The sequence below is a fragment of the Acyrthosiphon pisum genome, chromosome X, assembly GCF_005508785.2.
Source record: "Acyrthosiphon pisum isolate AL4f chromosome X, pea_aphid_22Mar2018_4r6ur, whole genome shotgun sequence".
Taxonomy (NCBI): Eukaryota; Metazoa; Arthropoda; class Insecta; order Hemiptera; family Aphididae; genus Acyrthosiphon; species Acyrthosiphon pisum.
Window position 1 is genome coordinate 67,785,934 of NC_042493.1, and position 18,293 is coordinate 67,804,226.

Genomic DNA, 18,293 nt, shown 5'->3' on the forward strand with positions numbered 1-18,293 from the left:
CGGGTGTGACGTCCTCTTAATTGTTTACTTTTAACCTAACATGTAATATTAAAAAATGACATTGTGTCTGTTTCTGTATTATTTTCTTCTTTACCCATACGACTATACAGACTCAACGTTTGTGGACCTGTGGTTATAGCGAATCATGATCCGTGCTTAGTGTAATATTAAGTGTTGGGTCTAGCTGCGTGTGAAGGGGGGGGGAGGAGGGTGAGTAAATGTTAGCCACTCAAGAAAAATGTTGGTGATAATTCAGCCACCCTAATTGTATAATGCTAGTTCCTAGGTACATGCCTGAAATAAATAATTTGTACAAAAAAAATAAATTTTTTAGAATATGCTTACCCACGCTAGAAGGTTAATAAACTTCAATCCATCACAAATTAAATAGGTATGTCAGCAATATACTAGTTTTGAAATAAATTGAGCATTTACCCTCTACCCAGCATTATTCTGTGATATAAACATTTCTTTGTTTCTCATTGGTCCACCGCCGTCACTGCTGTCGCCAAAGACTACACCACTACTCCACCAGTTGGAGAAATGCTTACATCACAGACATGCGTGGTCAAGAGTGGCTGACATACATATTTAATTTGTCGTGCTGCAAGCAAAACTGGTAATAGGTGACATGAATTTAACTTTTTAACATATTAATTTCATTAAAACTTTCTAAAACCATGTTTATAGTGATAATAATTTATTCATAACACTATAAAAGTATTCATAATTTCAAATTTGTCAAGTTATTTAACCTTATCTATTATCATATAATTAAAGAATCAACTATCACACCATCTTATAATAAATTGACAATTATTTTTAAATATATGTATAGATGTAATGGTTACACATACCCACCAAATAGGATATAAAAATATAATTGTTTTTATCAAACAAAATGATTGGTAGTGGTGATAAATTTATTTGAACATTTATTATTATTAAGCTTTACAAACGGCACTATCTTAATTAAAATATTACTATATATTATATTTATATATTATGTATACATAGGAATCACAATAATCAATTAATATTTAAGTATATTGTAAAAAAGCTATGATATTTTATATTCAAATAACATTAGAGACTGAAGAACACATGTAAATAATCATTGAAAAAGGTAGAATAATGCACACCTTAGATATTAATATTTACCAAATTAAAAATAACATTACAAAGAAAATAGTTATAAAAAAGTATACATAAAGTTATTGCCAAATCATTATTGATTCATATAATTAACCTTAACAATACATCAGCAACAAAGGTTTAACTAAAAATTATTATACACTATTAAATAACAATATGTAATATATGTTCCTCAAAAAGTAATATATTCTAGTATAATGATTTTCAATATTTTAATCATATTATTTTTTATTTATAAAATAATTAATACTTATAATTGTTTTGCATATATATTAGGTATCGTAAAACTATTTTTTTTTTTAATGTTTATCATTCACCCATAAACTAATATAACAATTTTGAAGCAAATCTATACATTAAATTATATAAGTGAGTATGTTACTTATGTAATATAATTTGGAAATAAAGACAATTTGTTGCTAAGAGTTGTCAAGTGTCTAAAACGGGTTTATATATTTTTTATCAAAATGTAAAAAATAACGGGTGTTTATCATATTGATAGTCTATAAATATAATTTTTCTTATGAAAAAATGAGTAACAGGAAAAAATTTCCTTTTTTAAAATTATTAATAATCCTACTTGAGTTTAAAATTATAAATAAAAATAGTTTATATTATAACATTAACTATACATAAATTGAATGTATATAATTATTTGAGTGGATGGTAAATTTATGGAAGGAGCAATAAATCTCCTAAAAAGTAATTTTGTAATTGTCGCGGTTTAAGATTCATTTTGTAAATACAAATAAACCATAATGTAATAAATTAACGATATGAAATATTTAAAACACCAGTGCTGGGCGCAACATAGTCTCCAATCATTAAACTGTTGTTAACTGGATAGTTTCCAATAGCAGTGGTTGAACCTCCTGCAGCAGCTGTTGCTGCCCCTAACAAAAGTTGTTGATTTTGGTTCTAAAAAAGTTATGGTCAATTAAAAAAATAAATAATAAAAAACGAAATTACTAAAAAATTTTGAAAAATATTTTTTTAATTGGGAGGCATTGCATTCAATAATTCTACGTTCATATTTTAAAACTAACGGGCAATTACTATTTAGTATTACATTTGGAACATTTGCTTTACAACAATAAATCTACTTAATATCTACCTGGTTGGAAGTAAATAAGGTTGGGGATATACCACCGCCAATAAGTTGTGCTCCTGCTGTAGAAGTAGCTGTGCTAACACGTTGTCTTCCAGTACTACTTATAGATCCTGGATGAATATTTGGTTGAGGTACAGTAACTATTTTATAAAACAAATACATTTATTTGTTTCTGTTATAAAAGTTATTATTTTATATAACATAAGTGTGTTTACTCAATTACCTAAATTTATAAGATTTGTATTGTTGGCAACAGCAGTTGGAGATGTTTGCATATCCATGGAAATGTCTGTAGCATAACCATTCAATGGAATGCCATTAACCATGTTTAAAGCTATTTAAATTAAGTTTCATCGCTGTTAGTAAGATTATGATACTCAATACTATTATAAAAAATACCAGATGTAGTACTTTGGAGATCCAAGTTGGCCCAATAACTTTCACTGGGTGATATAGTATTGACACCAGGAGGAGGTTGAGGCGGTTGACCTGTATACCGAAAGTATGGGTTTTTAAGATCTAAATTGTTGGAAGAACATGTATGTGGAAGCCCGTCAATCATCAAATTTATGAAAACATCATAACTTTGTCTAAAAATATATTAATTATTTTTATAATGTGGTATAGTAATAAAAATTGAATTACTGAATGATATAAGACTTTAATATACTAACCTTACATTGGCTTGAAGTGATACACTACCAGTTAAGATTTGACCAACTTTAACAAGAATAGGTTTTTCTAGAAGGCACCTGACTTGATACCAATGAGTTAAAGATTCAGTAGGCGAAGTAGATAGCCACAGAGTTTGGTTGCTGCCTTGAAATGCAACATCAAACCAAAAAGCTAATCCATGAATCGTTCCGGATTCAAGTATATAATACTCAAGAGGAATGTCAATTTTGTGTAATTGTTGTTCAGTAGCTGTAAGAAAATCTAAGCTATGTTTGACAGACTTTGCAAGGCATATACGAATATCAAATGTATCAACTATTGGCTGTCGAAAATATTCTCTCATAGCCATATCTCGTAATGAACTTAAGTCAACTCCATGAAAACACGACTGAACCCTTAAAATAAAAATTACAAATGAGATTATTATAAAAACACCAACCTTTAGCAAAATATATTCAAATTATTTGCGTATCTAATCCATTTTAAGCAATACTAGCTATACTCTATTCCAAATAAGAGTGCACTGAGCGGTGAATGAAAACCGGTTATGAAACGGCTTGTGAATGCATACACCGCTTTAGGTGGGTTCTGCTACTATATGCACAACAGTGTTGATGGTATTCAACCAATGGCGATCAATCCACCGACCACAAAACTATTAGACATTGCTAGGGGGTTCAAATGTTGTTTCGCAGCACATCTGTATGCGCCAAGGTGGTGTAATTTTATTTGGAATAGAATATAGATATATTATATACATAAATTTTACATACCAAAAGCTGGCTTTATTTGTTTGTTCCATAAATAATGCATCATCAGTGAATGGAGCTATGTGCAAATCCCCTTTACTAGGATACATTTTTCCTATAAATTATAAATAATTAATATCAAAAATAATACAATTAATATATTATCAACTGTATTTAATATTTGGTTAAAATAATCTGTAGTATAAATAACATGAAATGTTACAAAATATAAATTACCTCCGGGTTTTAACCACTTTTTAGCATGTAAATAGGTTTCAAGCATACGTTCATTGTAGAGCATATATCCCATTGGTTCTGATATAATAACATCGACTTTTTCAGGTAAATCAATTTCTTCAATTTTACCAGCAACAATAAAAACTTTGTCTCCTAAATTATTAGAATCCACCAATGTCTTCAAATATATAAAAAAAAAAAATTGAATGAATAAATAAATAATTGAAGAATAATTATTATTTTAACTTAGATATTTTATACCTGAGCATGTTGAGCCATTGAACTTGCTTCCACAGCATAAACTTTTTTAGCACCAGCTTGGACAGAAAAAAATGATAATATCCCTGATCCAGCGCCCACATCTAGTACTACTTTGTCTTGAAAATCTATGGTATTAATAAGCACTGCTTTTTGATAGGTACTTGTACGTATATAGTCTTGTAACATGTTTTGTTGTTGAGAAAGATATCCATAAAACTGATCAAAAATTAATATATTTAACATAAAAATTAATAATATTGGGCTATTTAATATTTATTACCTGGAAATATTGTGCAGCAGATGCTTCATCAGTTCGATTAGAAAAAACTGAGAGATCATTCCCTTTTTTAGCACGATCCAGCAATACAGTGAATTCATATAAATCTGATTTAAAAATATTTAGATATGTAATTATTTAACTTCATAAAATTGCTTTTTAGGCTAATATAAACAATTTCAAAATACTTTACCTATATGTGTTTTAAATTTTAACATATATGAATGATTATTCAACTGTATGGCATATGTATCTTTGGCAACTTTACAATAGTCTACTGAAGAACTGGGGGTAAATTCTACAATATTCTCATTGTTACCACCTAGAAAAAATTTATAATTATTAGATGCAATTTTCAAAATATAAAATCATAACGGGGATGTTGAAATATCATCAAAACCAGTTTCATATAATTTTTGGAGCTTAATAACTATTTTTTGGCCCTGTGAAAGTGTTATTAATAATTTAAAAAAGGGTCAATATTTATTTATTTTTATAATTGTATGGTGTAGAATGGAAGATGTGAGATATAAATATTTATAATAATTTAATTTATTAATTTAATATAAGATTTGACTAACAAAAAAAACAATATGGTTTTATAATACATTGAAAAGCTGAGCGGCAGCGAGCAGCCAACTAATGTGTAATGTAGTAATAATAATTATACACTTTTATAATAGCGTTCAATAGTTGCCGCAATGTTTTTGATGCAATAATTTTACTACAACATTATTGCCACTATATTTTGGCGTGGCTAATAAAAAGTTCCATATATTTAATACTTTCAATAAGATCCAACTATAAATTTATGATAATATGATTTTACATTCAGTTGAACATAATTATTGAATTATATTAAGTCATATTTAATAAAATTGATTAGGTACAAAATAACTAAGTGTAAAAATTAATAAGTTTGCAATAAATGTTATTACTTTCTAAGAATAGTTAAAACAAAAACTATAATATCAGAATCATTTCTATAAAATTAACTAATTCACTATTATCCAATGTATTTGCATACCTGTATTAATATGGTATGGTATTTTAGTAGTTACTTTATCATTAAATAATGATACATTAAAGAGGTAGACTTAGTGATAGGTTAATTTATTGTAAATTGAATTTGTTAATTTCTATAATAATTAACAATAGTAGGTAGCATTTTTTTAATTTAGGATCCTATCCAAAATTTGGGTTTTCACTGTCGTAATATTATATAATAATTTGTTTTTAATATTATGATAATATATATAATATATAAAGCTGTAGAGTTTGTTTGTTTGAACGCGCTAATCTCAGGAACTACTGGTTCAAATTGAAAAATTATTTTTTTTTTTGGATAGTTGGATAGTCCATTTATCGAGGAAGGTTAGCCTATATAACATCACGCTACGATCATTTAATAAAAGTGCTCAAACAGGGATTTTGAGATGTACGATGAAAATAATTGTTTACAAATGGTTGCTATTGGTTATAGGAGAAATAATTAATAGAAATAGTATTTATTTATTATTGGTTGCTATTATTAATCGGGCAAATCAGGTACAAGCATGTATCAAATCGAATTTTTGCACATTGCCTAAAAGGGTGGCTGAGTTGCTCTTACTGCAGTGAGTTACAACAAAGAGGAGTTGAACAATCACAATTTTTTTAAGAGTTGTCATGTTTTACGGACCACGAAGTGAGCAGGATCAGCTATATTATGTATAAATTAATGTTTGTGTTCAGATCTCTGGGAAGAAGATAGGCTAATTTAAAAAGGGTTAAATTTGGTTTTTTTTATTCATCGGATTTTAGTATGGATAGATTAAGTTAGGATTATATATTTATTGATTATATTAATCCACCGTATTATATCAAAATAAACTTGGTATAACTTTGAGTTAAATCATATACTCATGTACAAACAGCAGTGGTTCCACAATCTACTGCAGGCCTACCTGATAATAAACTGCTGCGAATCAGAATTTTTATTCCAGGCAACAGAAAAGTTAAGATAAATTTTAAGCACCATACACCGAATATTAAATAACGAATTGAATATAGCAAACTATATTAGTCATATAGAGTTGGTACATTTAACGGGCAACGAAGTGCACAGGTTCAGCTAGTATAATAATATATTTGTAGTTTTTGACGTCCCCCACCCTTTAAAAATCTTGGTTGTGCCAAATGCCAATATTGTCATTAATGCCTATATGCTATAGCTAGAGAACAAATGTGTAAGATTTGCTTATATTCATGATTTTAACTGCATATTTTATCTTTGACTGCAAATTTAGGTGTTTATTTAAAAATCTTCAAAAAAATTTTTAGTACATGCGTAAATAATATAATATCCACGCTTTATTTATAATATAGCTTACTATAATAGTAATGAACTACATAAATAAATAGTGTTAACTATTAGTGGATTTTTTACTAAATGCTGTTTGCTACAATTTTTCATTATTGTAAAATAAGTAGATTATTTTATAAAAAACAATCTAAATCTAATCTAAAAATGAATAAACTTTTAATAACTAATGAGTAAATTAGGAAGGCATTATATTATATATTAATAGTTAAACAATTTGTGTTTAAGTTAAATAGTTAGATTTTATATTTTACAATTGATGGTGACCAAAGGATACGGATCTATATTTGTATCTTTATTTTTCTTTTAATCTGCTTCGGTTAATTCATTCCAAACTAGCACGTTCACGCTATATCAGAACACCATTTTCTCTCACTTTCACCCCATATACAAGTATTTAAACCTAGTTGCTACGCAGCCTATAAAATTTGAAATCGCGAAAGTTATTAATTATTGACTTAGGTAAACATTGTCCAGTCTGGTTGTTAAAATATGACATTTCAGTTACAAAGTGAGTAAAAGTTTAAAAATATTTTAATAAGTATATCTGTATAATATATGTATAAATATGAATACAATGTAAGTACCTACCTAATATTAAGAAAAAATGTATTTACTTATGAAGATTTTAGCCTATTAAATAGGTAAAATAAAGTAAAATAAAATATTTTCATTACCGCCTACAACTTAACAAATTATTAATATTTACCCAACAACTGAAATTGTATCCCCTGTGATGCTGTTCCACTATTCACGACACAGGTGTTGGTAGTGGAAATGTAAGCGGGAGAGTATACGACACCATCATCAGGTGTTTCAGTGTTGATTCCGGCATTCAGATCGATTTTCACAATTTGTATCAATGCCAGGCGTTTGTTATTTATTTTGCCAGTGTTGTTGGTCTGCAGTAAATTGACGGCCATTTTTCAAACTCAGGTGATGCTAGATGAACGAAGATCAAAAACGAGCGACAAACAGCCGAAGGAATGCTCCCTGCGTTAGAACAAAATCAAAAGGTGGACAGATTATTAATAAATGTGAACAAATGTTGTAGTTTTTTGGTGAAAATTAAGGGTAGAAAAATATGAGTTGTTAAAACAAACGCTGACGGCGGCCGAGGACGATTTGGTACTTAGCTACATTTTAAAATCTCGACACCGACTCAAAACGGTACTACGGTTTAGGTAGATACCGCGACCGCTATAGAAGGCCGCCAGGAGATGAACGACAAACGCGTAATAAGAAAATAATACTTACTTGGTTGGTTGATATTAAGCGGTACGCCGGGCGGCAAAGCGGTAACGGACACGGCGGACCTCGTCAGACGAAAACACAGTTGCCGTTCGTATTTTACGTGGTGTCTGCTGTCCGACCTCGTCAGGGTCGGTGATCTGCGCGAAAAATCCAAAACGGCGTTAATAATAATAAATATTAAATAATAATATTATTATTACTGCGGTATTGTGCTCGGAGTGTTTGGACTCGCGTGAGTGTTTGTAATTTGTGTGAGTGTATGCACTAGTGTGTGTGTGTGTGTGCGTGCGTGTGTTTGCGTACAGTGTGCACGCGCAGTGTGTGTGTTTTGTGTGTGAGTCTGTGTGTAGCAGTTTGGGTTTGTGTTTGGGTCTGATGCGAGTGCGTGTGCGTGTGCGCGCGAATTTGTTATGGCGTTCGTATTGTTCGTAGTGATAAAAAATTAAAAAATAGAAATAATAATAAAACTGAATGCTGTAAATTAAATAGACGGAGGGATCACGAATTGTATATAGATACAAGTGTGCGAGGTAGTACCTAGCAGGAGTTACTGACTATTATTATACTAGACACTATATTATATTATATACAGTATAAATTATAGGCACGTGATTCCGTTTTGATAAATGGCCATGTTAATTAATATTATTTATTATGATCGTCGTCTATCGACTATCGTGGCGAATAATCGCGGTTGACGCGACCAAAGAAAAGGTAAGATAAATGTAGACGGCATTTGATGAATAATATTCAAACACACCCGCCGCCGAACCGTGCGCCGCGGTTCTCATGGAGGTAGAAAACTGCCGGGGCAGCCGCGGTAGGTAGGTACAGCTGGAAAAAAATCAAAAACGACGAAGTCCTAGGACTACCTACCCTGTGTGAACAAAAGATGACTCTACAGAATGTCTCGTCCAGGTTGTGTGATACTCGTGTATAATATGTATTGGTATGGATGGACCATGGACGTATCACAAAGGACGCGTGTTGTTCCTCCCTCCAATGTAATGTGTCTGGGGAATGGGTGATCGGGGGTGTGATCACAACAACGACGGTGGTTGTACACGTAATATTGTGAATGTTTATATTTCTTTGTCAGGTGTCTTACACATTTATAGGTAGTATAGACCATACTAATATAGGTACTATACACAGAGCCTTTATTGACGTTAATTTTGTTCGAATAGCTCTTCTGTTTTTTTTTTTTTTGTTCATTGATATTTAATATCTAAATTATGATAAAGGTAATTTAGACATTAAACGAGTAAATAGTATTGTACATAATATTTCGTATCTTACTCATAATTTAATATTTTTTTTCTCACAATACTAGACAGGAAAACCTATTAGTTAAACACGTGTTATTATTGTTACGCCTTATATATAGTGTGCAGTGCCTATTATAGGTAGAATTGCGAAAAAAAATCCGCTCACTACCCAAAAAAAATCCTCAGTAGTATTTATACTGGGGATTAACTAACTTAATTGGGAATACATAATGTTTTAAAAATTAAATGTTAGTGAAATAGTTATAGTTGAACGTCGGCGATTTTTCAATAATTTTAATTTTCAAGCAAGATATGAGCATTTTTCATTTGTAATATTTCACATGCCAACTTATTGCTTACCAATATCTTGCTGAAAAAATTGCTATTGGAAAATTGCTGACGTTTAAGAGGACGCTATCCATACATTTGTTGTCTCCGTCACACACGCATGACATAGCGAATTGTCGTTCACTAGTTTCAATAGTGTATTACTCTATTACTGTATTAGTGACTAGTGTGCTGTTAGTTTTGATACTAAAGTGAATTTACCTATTATAAAACTTTTAGCTAAGAAAATTATCTGTGCTTAAGCGTTGCCGATTTTTCGAAATTTTCATTTTCAAGCAAGATATGGGTATGGAAAGTATCAAAAATTAAAAATGCTCATATCTCATTTGAAAATATCGTATAAAAGCCAACGCTTAAACACAAATAATGTTATTATCTAAATTTTAGATTCTAAAACATTGGTAATAGGTCAAATCACTCTGATACCAAAACTAACAGGCAACAGCACACTACCAAAACTAGTAAAATGAATTACCTTAATCACAATTATATTATCAAATATACTTAGTAATTGCATATGCGGACAGAACGCTTTAACCTATAGAATCGTTTTTTGCATAGAATGATTTTATATCATTGAATTCAAATTTAACACCATTTATTACAGCGTGACCTACTTGTAATCTACTCTACAGTAAAGCGACACCCACTCAGCCGCTTTTATTTTATTATTAATTACATACCTTATTTATTTTAATTTTTATTAATTATTCAAGTATATAAAATAATTTAAGTAGAGTATTGATTTTATTTAAATAAGATATTTTGTTGATTATAACCTTACAACTATAGGTTGGTTTGGAGTGTACTCAGATATATATTAAACAATTCAGAAGTACTAATTAATATGTACACTGAATGCTATTTTTATGAGTAAAAAAAAATATGTGAGATACCTACTACACCGGTTTTAGATTACTGGTAAGTACACGAAACATGAACGTAAAATAAATTGAACACAACTGTACTTTAGTACTTAAACTCGGATTATACAACAATTACCAAATATATACATATAAGTAAATAACTCATTAATACACCAAATATATAAGTGTTATACTCATAGGTACACCTATTATATACAGGGACACCAGTGGCGTATTTAGGAATTTTGATAGGGGGGGGGGATGAAATATATAATAATAGGTACACTCAATAAATACGAATATAATATACATTTTTAAAATCCTCTAACTTGTTGAGTTTAGTGTGGATCAAGGTGAAATAAGAATTAACACAAATTGTATAGTACCTAATAGCATTTATTATAAATTCATACTAACGAAAATCTCGTGTTTAATACGAAAAACAAAAAAAGTTATAATACAAAATCCTGTTTTCTATTTTTTTGGATGCACAGTTCATCGATAAGCTTATCTGGCTGATTATTGTATTGACCGGTGACATGCAAATAAAGCCAACACATTAAGAGGACGCTACACCCGTATGTGTTGTCTCCGTCTTACACAAGCACGACATGGCAAATTGTCGTTCACTATTCTCAATAGTGTGCTGTTGGTTTTGATGACGATAGGGTGAAATGACCTATTATCAAACTTTTAGTTAAGAACATTATCTGGGTCTTAGCGTGGGCGATTTTTTAATATTTTAATTTTCAAGCGAGATATGAGCATTTTTAATTTTTGATGTTTCACATACCCTTATTTTTCTCGAAAATGAAAATATCGAAAAATCACAGCCACACAGGGTCCGGCAAAATATCTCCCATATTTAGTGATGATTTATTTTGTATTCAATTGTATAGGTTCAACAATGTATTATTAAAAATTAAAATCAATAAGCTAAAGTATACATTTAAAATTAAAAACCAAGTTTTACCCAGGTAGTTAATTAATGACTAAAATTGAGATTTTGAGAATAAACTTAGAATATAATTTATTTTAGTATTATATTTATATAGGTATTTTAACTTTCAAACGGCTACTGACTATAATATTTGGTTTTTTATTGCTGTGATATTACCTACACCTAGGTATCCGATATGAAGTCTTGAAAAAAATACTTTCGAAAAAGTATTAAGATAATAATACTAGTATTCGAATAAAAAAATATTTAAAAGACTTTTAAAATACTATTATAAAAATGTATTTTCCGAATAGGTACTCACAAAGTATTTGAACACAAATACAAGTATTTTTTTTTAAATTTTATGCAATATAATATATATATTATATTGTACATCAGTATATGTACCTATTGGCTATTATGTTACTAGTAGTAGTAACTTACTACTTACCATAGATTTTAACAATTACTATTAACATATCTCAATATCTGTCGTCTGACTATTTAGAGATAAATACATGTTCACATATTTCATTCTGCATTTAAATATATTTTATATTTTTTTAATTTTAAACATTGTTATTACCTACTTTTACTATACCTACAAAAACATAATATTAGTTTTCAACGAAAACAATATTATCTTTATTGATGTCAATTTTTTGTGAAAAACTATAAATTAAAATAAATAAAATGGACTTTATGGTATTTTAATACAAGTATTTAAATTTTGTTAAAAATACTTTTAAAAAGTATTCAAAATACTTAAAAAATACATTAAAAAAATTGTATTTAGAATACCATATAAATACTTCAAAACGTATTTAAATACAAGTATTCAAATACTTGTATTCGAATACTTTACTGCCGATACATAAAATTCATTGATACGTCACAGTTAGGGTTGAAGGCATATATATATAGGTATTTAGATTGTATACATGATTGTAGGTACCTATAACCAGTGCCGCAATTACACCAATTATTTGGACCCCTCACTCTTAGAAATTGAAAAATTAATTTTTCAAAATTTGAAATTTTGAGATTTTACCCATACAAAATAAGGTTAACATAATTAAAACACGTAGGCACCTATGTATTTATATGTACAGTAGGTTACAAGGAGGTCACTGTAATGGATGGTGTTAAATTTGAATTCAAAGATATAATGTCTTATGTCATTGTATAAGAAAAACGATTCTGAGCGAAAATGGTCAGTCAACCTACTATGATGATATTAAGGTGACTAAAGTAATTTATATATTTACCTATTTACGTGGAACCTTGTTTTAAATTTTCAATCCTTACCTATAAAAGTTGAACATTTTATACATTTTTAACTACAAAATAATTATTACATTTTAAATATGATACATTTTTTCAAAATTCGAACTTTAAATGCTTAGGTATAAAAAAAGAATTGTGCCAATGTATTTTTAATATTTTTCAACTGCTATTGTAACAATATATCAGGAGCCTTGCATTAAACTTTCATGCTTTTTTACCAAACAAATAAAATTTTATTGATATTTATAGAGAAAAAAACTAAAAAAATTGAAAATTGACAATGTCCGTATTCAGCTCAATAAATGTCGAATTATTAATAAAATTTTATCGTGTATAGAAAATGCTAATATAAAAATTCAGAGAAATTTCAAGTATCTACAATCATTCGTTTTTTAATTACAATAAAATAAGAAAATCGTGACATGAGAAATCGAGTGAATATCGAATGTTGTAAAATATAAAATTCAAACGCTCATATAAATTTAATTTGACTTCTTGCAGACATTTTTTTTGTTGATAAAGGTAGTTAATATTATGAGGAATCTTGTATTACATTTTCAAATCTTAGATTTAAAAAGAAAAATTTTTACGAATTCTTAACTCAAAATAATTTGCAAATTTTCGTCATTTTTACGTATTTTGTCAATATTTGAACTTTAGATGCTTATAAAAAAAAATCGTGACTATGGATTTTTAATTTTATTAACCAACAAAATAAAACATAAAATGTTATTTATATTTATAGAAAAAAAAACTAAAAAAAAATGAAACTAAAAATGTCCGTAAACAACTCAAAATAAGTCATAATATTTGTAAAATGTTATGGTGTATATTATAGAAAATGCTAATAAAAACATTAAGTCAAAATTACCAAAAACAAAATAACCAAAAACCAAAATCGATTTTCTCAAAAACAGATTTTGCGTAAAAATTCCCGTTTTTCCTTAATTTTTCTCTTGTTTCTCACGTCGCTTTTGAAAACTAAACTACTGTGAAATTTACCTTTTGTTTTTTAAATATTACACTGTTGTTGATGTTTTTTTTTTTTTGCTGCTCCACTTAGAGCTTTCGGTGCCATAATTTATTGTAGAGGGTATCAAACGTCAGGGCATTAGATTAAAAAAGTTAACTATGTAAGCAATCATTTATTTACTATTTTATAAATTTAATTATTTAAATAAATATCGCAACTAAGTTTTCACATGCGTTATCAAAATGAATAGTTTATTGACCGAGTACATAACACCGACCGTAAAAGATCCCACCTTTTGAACGTACAATATAAAATCGAGCCCGATCTCGTTTTTCCCGCATAACAAAAATAGACACCAATAATTGAAACGAGTAAACACAATCACACTACACTAAACCGGTCAAAATGCGCGATCCTTCGCATGTCGCACTTTAATCAATTGCAGCCAAACTATTTTTTAATTTCAGTTATACAGGTCGCAAAAGAAACACTGATGTATGATAGTGTTGTGTACAAAATAAAACCGATCTATTGTTCAATCTTGTTCAATCTTTATTAATAATTATTATTATAACAAAATGGTTTTATTTTTTTCTTTCTATATATTTTTAAATTTTTATCATTGGCCCCCCCCCCCCATTATATGGGTTGGGGCCCTAAGCCCGTGTGTTTGACACACCCGGTTATTGCGGCACTGCCTACAACCTATTTAATATTTTAATAAATTAATAAAATTGGAAATTTGGAAAATAATGGATATAGCGTAGGCATAGGCGCAAATAGGGAGGGGGGCTTTAGGGGTTAAGACTTTGCCTCCCCCTCCCCCCAAATTCCAAACGCCATTTGGGCTTATGAGCGTAGGTAAATATTCTATTTTTTTAATAATTTTTTTATGAAATGATATCGATAGTTTTTATTTTCTACTAAATGGTTTGCTCAGATTTTAGATTTGTAAAATGTCTTAATAATATATTAATATGGTTTTCATTATGTTATATTATTTTTAAGATATTATTATCTTCTTTAATCTATTAATATTAATATAATATTAATGATTATACATATTTTATAATAAGTTATACCCCCTTTAAGATATGCATAGGCAATAGAGTATGCAGTCTTTCGGTCGCCTGCCTTATCACAACTCAGAAGTGATAAGTAGGCAAATGTACGTGAGCAATCTGTCTGAGCTGTCTGTCTTGTTCTTGTAGTTTATACTCACTATACTACTACCAAATACTATAGATAAGATCTATGGTATTTGCTACTACTCAGGTTTTAGTTGTAGTTATACAACTTAAGTTACTGTCTGCTAGTAAAAATGATAATTACAAAGCAGGTATGTAGAAAAATTGCTATTTAGTAATTCGTAGTGGATGTAATAAATTGTAATTTACCGAGAATGTATAAAACAACGTTCTAAACAAATTTCAAAGATGTCAAAATTAATGAATATTATAAAACATTCATAAATCTCAACTGCAGCAATGGTGTATAGAAGCATAACTGGAAATAGGTCCAAAATATGTGCATTGCCAATGCCTCTATTAATGGGCTTTTTTATTGGTATTATGTCAGTTTATACTTATTATTTGGTTATGAATTATGAAAACAACACAAAGTTAACTCCAGTTCCAGCTACACATTTTAACAGTCAAATAAAGTTGAATCATCGCCATTATCATCTAGTGGATCTAACAAAACCAACCATAAATCATAATATATCACTATTGTGTCTTATATTTATTAATGATATAGACTCATTACTTATGCAACACAATGTTTGGCTTGATAAATGTGGCAACAACAAAATTTATGTGAGTAAGCAAGAGCATAAATATATTGGTCATGTTGTAACTGATACTTATTCTTCACAACCATGGAAGTATTACTGCCAGACTTTAATGTTCTTACATTACAAATATAATTATCAGAACATTAAATATGATTGGATATTTTTGGCCAAGGATAATGTTTGGTTAATTTATGAAAACTTAATACATTTAATATCATTATTGAATGTCAATAAACACAAACATAATTATTATGCTGGGCAATACATCAATGGTACATTAAATATCAACGCTGGTGTACTGTTTAATACAAATACATTAACAGCTTTAGTGCATTTAATCAGTAATATGGATGGTTGTAACTCGGAAGTATCTATCAGTGAAAGTCAAATGTTAGGTGAGTATTACAAATAATTTGTATTTTTTTGTAAAGTTTAATTTAGTGCCGGATTTAGGAAAGTAGGACTCTGAGTAATTAGGTAAACATTGACATAACCAACCTTTGATCTGATTCCATTGTCTAATTAAATAATAAGTCTTGTATGATTAATATTGTAAGACACCTATAACAAAATAATAAGGTACTATTATAATGTCACCATACAATTCAAGGTTGGGTATTAACAAGTTAAAAGTTAAAATTATGTTAATTAACTTGTTACTTTTTTTAAAAATTAATTTTAGATTCTGAGCGGAGCGAGAGATCTAGTGGTTTTACAATGGTGTTTATTATTTTTTTTTTATCCTGTATACAAAATTTCTACCAGAAGGAGTGCTTTGATTTCAACATATAGTATCTTATCTCTTAAAAAATTGGATCAAGATGGTACTTTAAAGAGGTAATTTTTCGATTTTCTCAATATTTATTGAATGCCCCAGGAAAAACCACCAACAAATTGCAAAAAACTGCTAAAAATAGGATTTTAATTTCTAACGCTTTGTTTATCACCATAGAAATAAATAATAATAAAAATGAAAATAAGATTTTAGTTATTTTGTTGTAATTTATAATATTAATTCAACATACAGGCTATAATAAAATATAATAACAATATAAAATATCTAGACTGACAAACTGTCTCCGCTCATAATCGTTTTTCGTATACAATGATATCATATCATTGAATTCAAATTTAATACAATTCATTATACAGTGACCCACTTGTAACCTACTGTACCTACTGTACAGTTTAATTGTCAATTAGATATTAGAAGATACCATCAGGATTTAATATTTTAAATGTGTTATATATTTTTCTATGCAAGTATAAGATAAGCGTCCCTAAATCTGGCACTATATAAATGCAAATTCAAGGCTGGGCCAAATTGGTCATTAGTTTTATTTTAGTGAAGTTAAATCTGAATAAAATTAATTAAATAATTCAAGTAAAATAAATTTTATTTTACATTATATTTTCTATGAACCTTGTGCAGGACTCAGCATCACCAATTAATAACAATAAAAAAGTTAAAACTACTGAATGTATTCATATGCCTAGCCTTGAATGAAATTGAAGATCAGTACAAACATTTTATTTGCTTTCAATAGATTATTATTTAAGAAAACTGAATAATGTTATACCAATTAACAATATGGATTCATACGGTTGTACCTTGTTTCATTCAATAAATCTTTTTAAAGGTTTTAATGTAAAAAGCTTGAGACCTGAAATACTTGATGTACGTAAGACAAACAAAACATATATTTAACCTACTACATAGAAATAATATTTTATACTTAAATAATATCATGTTTTATAGAAATGTATGAGTAGATTTGCTATTACATTTCAACTAGACTTATCTTCAAATCACTATGCAATGTTTTACAAGTATGTCTTATACAAAATCAGATTAGTAACCAAACAAGATCTAATGTCTAATGCTAATAGAATTATAGCAGAACCTTCCCCAGAAGATGTAAATGTGAGTACAACTATTATTACTATGTTATTATATTTATTAATTATCTATTGTTGATTATAGATTTGGAGGAGGGAAACACTTTATGAATTGAATTACGATCCTAGTAATACGTCACAAACAGATTTTTTTTACTACTGGTTTAAGAAACGTCAAATCATATTATAATTGTTAAGTTCTAACTATTTTAATTTAGATACATTGGTTGTGGTTTCAGTGGTATGGTTAACTAAAAATTTCAATTTAAATTATTCTTATCCAATATTCACCAATAACTATTCTCAGTCAATTTATATCAAACATTTTGCTGAAAATAGAATTTGATTCACAATACTGTTTTATGGAATTACCCTTTATATTATTTTCTTTCCATACCATTGTAATATTTAAAAAAACAGGGTATAATTTGTATTTTTAAGGCAAGTATTTGTAATTTGTAACGGAAGCATACAACTAACTTCTAGTCTGTAAATTCTAGTGAAATTATGTAGCTATTTTTATTTTTTTGTAATTATGTTTGTTTCAACAAACAGCTGATCTTAAAACCAATTGTATTTTGAATCTAAGGTATTTAAACCTATATAAAATGATACTTAATTATTTTTACATGTGATGTCATTACATACATATCATTTACATTATAATTTTAGATAATTTTGTAAATATTATTTTAAAGCTTGTGTAAATTTAAATGTTATTTTACTTTTTGTTCGTGTATGTGAATTTATTTCATATTTTTTTTTTATTTTGGATAAAGTTTATATGTTACAATATCTCTGAGTATTTTAAAAATAAAAATATAAAACTGGGTTTG

General features: G+C 28.5%; 2 protein-coding genes across 4 annotated transcripts; one reads left to right on the plus strand and one right to left on the minus strand.

Moving 5' to 3' along the window:
- Positions 1-902: 902 nt before the first annotated feature.
- LOC100167187 (histone-arginine methyltransferase CARMER) lies at positions 903-8,382 on the minus strand. Of its 3 annotated transcripts, XM_016806575.2 has the most exons (13): positions 8,282-8,382; positions 8,085-8,218; positions 7,537-7,820; positions 4,659-4,787; positions 4,469-4,572; positions 4,189-4,404; positions 3,928-4,105; positions 3,715-3,805; positions 2,941-3,336; positions 2,666-2,856; positions 2,490-2,600; positions 2,270-2,406; positions 903-2,073 (listed from the first exon to the last, which is right to left on the minus strand). In XM_016806575.2, exons 3-13 carry the CDS (start codon positions 7,748-7,750, stop codon positions 1,924-1,926), a joined length of 1,917 nt encoding a protein of 638 aa, XP_016662064.1. In that variant the 5' UTR covers positions 7,751-7,820; positions 8,085-8,218; positions 8,282-8,382; the 3' UTR covers positions 903-1,923. The 3 variants fall into 3 exon arrangements, with proteins under 3 accessions (XP_016662064.1, XP_008185717.1, XP_001945590.2); XM_008187495.3 differs by having other exon boundaries at positions 2,678-2,856; positions 8,085-8,364; XM_001945555.5 differs by having other exon boundaries at positions 8,085-8,364.
- Positions 8,383-14,915: 6,533 nt separating this feature from the next.
- LOC100570371 lies at positions 14,916-18,002 on the plus strand. The gene is made up of 4 exons (XM_003246246.4): positions 14,916-15,953; positions 17,106-17,236; positions 17,318-17,482; positions 17,543-18,002. Exons 1-4 carry the CDS (start codon positions 15,251-15,253, stop codon positions 17,645-17,647), a joined length of 1,104 nt encoding a protein of 367 aa, XP_003246294.1. The 5' UTR covers positions 14,916-15,250; the 3' UTR covers positions 17,648-18,002.
- Positions 18,003-18,293: the final 291 nt, after the last annotated feature.

Coding starts and splice junctions, on each gene's coding strand:
- LOC100570371 (XM_003246246.4), top strand. CDS start 15,251: ATGGTGTATAGAAGCATAACTGGAAATAGGTCCAAAATATGTGCATTG. Junction 15,954..17,105: donor CAGTGAAAGTCAAATGTTAG/GTGAGTATTACA, acceptor TGCTTTCAATAG/ATTATTATTTAAGAAAACTG. Junction 17,237..17,317: donor TGAGACCTGAAATACTTGAT/GTACGTAAGACA, acceptor CATGTTTTATAG/AAATGTATGAGTAGATTTGC.
- LOC100167187 (XM_016806575.2), bottom strand. CDS start 7,750: ATGGCCGTCAATTTACTGCAGACCAACAACACTGGCAAAATAAATAAC. Junction 4,788..7,536: donor GATACAATTTCAGTTGTTGG/GTAAATATTAAT, acceptor AATTTTTTCTAG/GTGGTAACAATGAGAATATT. Junction 2,074..2,269: donor CCTTATTTACTTCCAACCAG/GTAGATATTAAG, acceptor TAACTTTTTTAG/AACCAAAATCAACAACTTTT.